The 6,000-nt window shown below is 39.8% G+C and overlaps 1 protein-coding gene across 1 annotated transcript in view; it reads right to left on the minus strand.

Annotated features, from left to right (window-relative positions):
* Positions 1-5,682, minus strand: part of bckdhb (branched chain keto acid dehydrogenase E1 subunit beta) — a 48,880-nt gene extending 43,198 nt beyond the window's left edge. Inside the window, exons 1-4 of the mRNA XM_046399359.1 lie at positions 5,447-5,682; positions 4,250-4,327; positions 3,669-3,737; positions 810-943 (exon numbers count right to left, since the gene is read on the minus strand). Coding sequence (XP_046255315.1) covers positions 810-943; positions 3,669-3,737; positions 4,250-4,327; positions 5,447-5,642 — 477 coding nt within the window. The 5' untranslated portion in view covers positions 5,643-5,682. The remainder of the gene's footprint in view (positions 1-809; positions 944-3,668; positions 3,738-4,249; positions 4,328-5,446) is intronic.
* Positions 5,683-6,000: the final 318 nt, after the last annotated feature.

Raw genomic sequence — 6,000 nt, forward strand, 5'->3', positions numbered from 1 at the left:
CAATTTCATTGTACATGTACAACGTTAATAAAGACTATTCTATTCTATTCTGCCTAAGTTTTGATGATTGATTATGATGCATAAACTACTGGGGGTTATTTCTTCCATGAGCTATCATGGAGATATCAGAAAAATTGCTATCACTGCAAGGAGTGAGCTGTGCTGATTCTGGCATTAACTGTAAGATGTCTGTGCATCTCGCTTTTCCATGAGTTATGACTCTGAGAAGAAGGATTTTTGATGAAGAAGCCAGGTTTCAGGAGTTGCGTCAGCGTACTTTCCCTCATTCCAACCCCTGTGTCTTTCACCAAACACCTACAGAGTGCCAGTGAATGTGGACCACTTCAAAGAGAGGAGAACCTCCAGGACAACATCAACATTAAAACAAACATATGATGCCTGAAAATTACATTTTGATTTCCCAGTGTGTAAATATATTTAGGGACTTTCTGTATCTACAATAGCAATCATTTTTGTGGGTCTGTGACAGTGTGGCATTGACACAGAGTTGTAATGATTAGAGACCGAATTAGTGAGGTGATCGAAATTAAGGAAATCAAGTTTTTCAAGAAAAATGCCCTCTAAATGTAAGAATTTGAATTTTCTGTCTTATACATGAAAATAAACTATATGGCTTTGAATTTTTACTGCTGATCGCAGAAAACAAGCCATCTGAAGACCTCGGGCTGGGCTCTGAGAAATTACAGAGGGCATTTCTGACCGCATTTCATGCACCAAACATTTGATCAAGAAAATAATCTGCAAATTAAGCAACAACGATGGTATTCATTGGTTGGAGACCTTCTTACCTGGTCAAAAGCAGGAAAGATGTAGTCAGCAAACTGGATCTCAGCAATGGCTGTAGCACCAGCAACAGCTACACCAATGCCAAATCCCACAATCCCCTGCTCACAAAGGGGAGTGTTGAAGACTCTGTCTTTACCTGGGGACAAAGTAGAACAGACCAGAGGTTGCTGGGTGAGGGAAGAAACGTTTGTCACATTTCACAGAAAGAAAAGTCCACACAGAGGTGTGGCAGCCACTATGCAGGCAGGGATCAATGATTAATAATTTATTTGGGACCTGAATTGTAGACAGTGTCTAAGGATAGCAGAGCTGTTCTGATAACAAGACCCACGCTGCACATTTGAGTGATGAGAGTGCAGATAACACGCTCTCTTAAAATGCCATGCAGTCCTAAAATAAATGAAGCGACAAGCTGATGACTGCCGCTCAGCTGTAGTTAACTAAGCCTGTGATACACACAAAACCCCCACGGAGTAAAAACAGAAGAAAAAAAAACTATTTCCCTCTCTCCACCCTATAATCTGGAAAAAAGCTGCAAGTGAGGGACTCTAAATTTGGGTCGAGGGTGTTATTTTTGCTCTCATCTTTGTGTATTTGCCAGTCCAGTCTTTTTCTGTTTTGCTGTGAAGTGTACTTCTCAACAGGGAAACTCTGCCCTTATGTGCCCTGCTCTGCATTCACAAAGCTCAACCAGTGCCTAAAACCTTTGGGAGAATGAACAATTAAGTGATCAAGATTTAGTGTCTGGCCACTCAGCCGCCCAACCTCAAATATGCAGCTTCATGTGAAAGTTACATGTGCGACAACGGACCAGTGTGTGTGTGTGTGTGTGTGTGTGTGTGTGTGTGTGTGTGTTCACTGAACAGTAGTGAAATAACAACAAAAAATGCAACCATGTGATGTTACAACAATATAACATGTTACTTTCAAATGCATCACTGAATTGATGTTTGTTCACACGAGTCTAGATTACATATTTCAACAGGTGGCAACTTTTACAGTCAGTGGGGCTATCTGACACCGAGCGTGAAAAAGACTACAAGCACTCAGGGAGAGCTAATCAGAGCACAGAGTCATAATATGCTGTTGTTTTCAGACAAAAAGCCATTTGAAGTAGCCAGTAGCCAGCAGCGGGAGGGCTGGATCACTGAGGTGAACGCACCCAGCTGGGAAAAAGCCATTCATATAGTGGCAGCCCTGCATTAACCTCTGTTCTGTGTAATGGCGGTGGGTGGCAGAGGTGTGTATCATCCCCGTCAGTAGTGAAAGGGATAAAAACAGCTTTGAGCTCGTCATTGTACACAAGGATGAGATGGAAAATAATGATCCCTCTCCAAAGGTCAACACTTCTGACGTCAATGAAGACAAAAGGCAAAGCCAGCTACTGTAGGATGGACTTGAAGCTCCATGAAAAAAAAAAAAAAAAACAAATCTACAAATTAAACTGAGCATGACCTCAAAATGAGAGGCAGTGTACAACATGTAATTATTTTATGCTACTTTATGCCATGATGAACAACAAAAAAAATAATTAAATACTGTCATGGCACATTTTCTGTACCGTGTTTAGTCAACCAGTTTTAGAGGACCAGAAAATTAGCCATGGACACAGAGGGCAGCTTAATGTTTTTTGGGAAGAAAAAATAGAGCTGGTTGTTCCTAGACGTACTGGAAAAACAAAAACCATTTTCATCAAAATGTTACATAGTGGTTAACCGATTCCAACTACTGACTTGTTTAAGACACCACAATACTGGCAATGCGTACCAAAAAGAAAAAGTTTACCTTTTTGTGTGTCAAATTGTATTTTGTTTTTTCTTTCTGTCATGATATCAAAAGATTTTGGCTGACCCATCGTCTACTCTATACAGCAAACAGCTTAACGACATTGTCATGTCTTTGGTTATTTCTGTCCCCATACAGATTTATGTTTATTGTCTGGCTGTTGGCTACAGAATCAAACTGGAGCTGCCTGCTTCATCTGAAGGAAATATCCTCACTGACTAATACCGAATATAAATATAAATTATTAAGGTAATAAAACTGCAGATGTAGTGCTCTCTGTGGGTTAAACTTCAAAGCAAGTTGCAGAAGAAACTACATCCCAGTAAGTCTTTGCCATGGAAGGCATTTTGACATGTTACAGTATGAAAAGCACAGGTGTAAAGAATACAAATGAATGATGGTGGCATTCCATTTAGATGCTTCACTTTCAGGGTCCTGGTATTATCACCGTTAAAATGTCAAGACTTACTGAGAAACTTAAATAGAACAGAACCATCACTGATGCAACATCTACACCGTTCCTACTATGACAAGTCAAAATGTCTGCTGGAAAATGAATCTGCAAAATACCACAGCATCAGTTTCTGCCATCAGCCGATTTACCCTTTAAAGACTCCAACTGCACACACATCTGAGGCATATAAAGGAGTACCTAACAAAGCTGATGCAAACTAATTCAGTGGCTCTGAAATACTATTTTAACAACAGCCATCTGAAAAATTCTCAGAAACAAAACATGCCAAAGAGAACTACAGGCCTTCATCACATCAGACATTCCTGCTCATCATTAAAGGAACAGCAGAGGCTTTTCTACACGCGAGTGCACTATACCCTGCTACAATGGACACGTAAGTGCAATCAGATCCTTCTGGTCCTCTAGGTGAACAGTGAACAGTAACATGACCTTGTGAGAGAGGAGGTGGTGAGATTCTTCAGTCCTCTGCTGCCATCCAGTGGCGCAATCAGGTAAAGCAGACAGAAGGATTGGTTGCCTTTTTCTTTTTTTTCTTTTTTTTAATCACCAAAGTCAGCATTAGAGGCTTTTGCATGGGGCAAAAAGGAATCGAACATCTTACCATATTTGTCTCTCAGTCCCACTGTACATCGGAATACTCCACCAAAGGCAACATCTTCCCCAAAAATGACTGCAGATAAAGACACAAAACGGGCAGTGATAAAATTGCATGTTTTTTTTAAGATTGTGTTTAAAGTTTCAAAAACTTTAAAAGTTCTGCTCTCTGAACGGACTGCTCAAGCAGGATTTCTACCCATGAAATAGCTGGAAATTATTTTGAGTAACACCGAGGACACTTTACTACAAGGGTATCAATTAAAATTTGAAAATTTCTTTAAATGACATCATCCCAACTGGCTACAGTCACTTTGTTGTTTACGTCTTGTAAATCTGTCAAAATGTAGTATCACAAAACCAAAAAACAACACATGGAACTAACGCAAGATTCCCATTTCTACATCATACAGTCAACCAAAGCTAAAGCAGACCTATTACAGTCCAACATCTGGCATAATCAGCCTTACTCCATGGCTATGAAAATGATTTAAAAGCCAGTGTGTTCTTTCAAAAAATACATGATGACAGATAAAACCATAAACTTTCCACATATACAAAATTAAATTTCCTGTTCTGGCATCCCACCTGCTGTTGGATCACTGGCGAGAGTGTTGTCCAAGGCACTTGTAATAGACTGGAACAAGTTCATCTTCTGGGTGGGACCTAAAATGTTTGAGGATAACAAATAAATAAAAATTAAGAAGGACCGGACACAAGCAACAATTCATGGAACTGTGACCATACCAGTTACTACAGGGTTGAAACCACTTTAAGGAAACTTGGGAGCGATTCGCTGCCTTCAGTCAATGGGACAAACACTTCTTTGTCACACAAAAGGAGCAAATGATGCCAGTAGTTTCTCAATACTGGTTTGTCTTTCCTGCTTCCAAACAGGCTCTGGTGTGATCAGTATGTGTCGTGAAAGCAAATGGACCAACAAAAGGAGTTTCTAATAAAGATGGGTGATGTTAGGATGATTTTAAATTACCAACATATCCAAAATCTGTTCATAAAGCAACTGTTTTATTAACCTGTGAAAGGCATGCATGTATTTTAGCATATCATTCCATAATCATGGCAACAGATGTGTAGCGATTCTGCCAGTTTATTAAGCACATCGCAAAGCGTGTAAGAGTGGTCTCACATTAGGAAGCCCAGAATCACAATATCTTCACGAGCTCTTCATTGCACCAAAGATCATCATCAGCAGAAGCATTAAAGCGCTGACACTGGCTACCCTACGTAGCTCCTGATGATACAGGATGAAGGCCCAGCCTGTCCAATCTGTGTGTTACCTGTCTCAGTTTAACACGTGAATATCCCAGCAACACTTTGAGACACAATTACACTAAATAAGATGCAGAAACTCGAATCCGCCAATGCACACAACGTGCAAATTAACTTTTCATTGAAATAGGAGACATCTTATGCCTAACAATTGTGGATTTTTCAAGAAAGGAGAATTAAACAAATTTCAACTACGTAAATGATAAACTATGGTAACATTTTGTCCTAAAATGTCTAGAATTTAATTTCCCTCGGGATCAATAAAGTGTCTATCTATATAGAAGAGATCCTTAAATGTTGTGATGACTGTGCAATAACGTTAGCTTACAATGACTGACATAAAACAACTAAATAGAAATAATTCGCATGAATATAAACATTTTCTCAATGTCGGTAAGTCACCACGTCTTTTTAACAGCAAACTTACAAACTCCAGTGCCAGACAAATGGTTCCTGTTAATGCAGCTAACGTTAGCCGGCTAGCCAGACACTCACCATACTGCGTCTGGACAGGGTCAGGCTGGAAGGTAAAGTGCGCTGCATGTCTTCGTTGTGTTTTTGTACGGGAGCTGCAGCCTGGCGACAATTTCAGCAGATTGGCTCCGAACGAGCTCTGAGCCCTGGTGCCAATACTGGAGATAGAAAGTTTCGAGGTTGCTCCTCGGATGAAGAACCGTGCTGCAGCCGCCATCGCTGTTGTTATGGCTGACCAGGAAGGGCAAGAGGAATCACAGCGTGAAGATCGTCTATTAAAGAACAGACAGCTTCACTCAATGGAGAGAAACTGGATCATATTCTGGTAGCTATCTAAAATCCCACTCGGTTACATATCGGTGTTATCTGACTTCTTTCATCTGTGTTTCTTAAACCTGACATGTGACAGTCTAATAGAGTTTTCTGTCGGTAGTCTACCTTTACTTAAAATTAAGTAGTGTATTGATAAAGCGATTAAGATTAAACAACTATTTTCTTTGTATCCAGCAAAAATATAAATGTATTATAATGTATTGTAATATGTAATCTAATATGTCATCGTACTAACATTTTAA

Source organism: Scatophagus argus, chromosome 9 (assembly GCF_020382885.2).
Source record: "Scatophagus argus isolate fScaArg1 chromosome 9, fScaArg1.pri, whole genome shotgun sequence".
NCBI classification, from domain to species: Eukaryota; Metazoa; Chordata; class Actinopteri; family Scatophagidae; genus Scatophagus; species Scatophagus argus.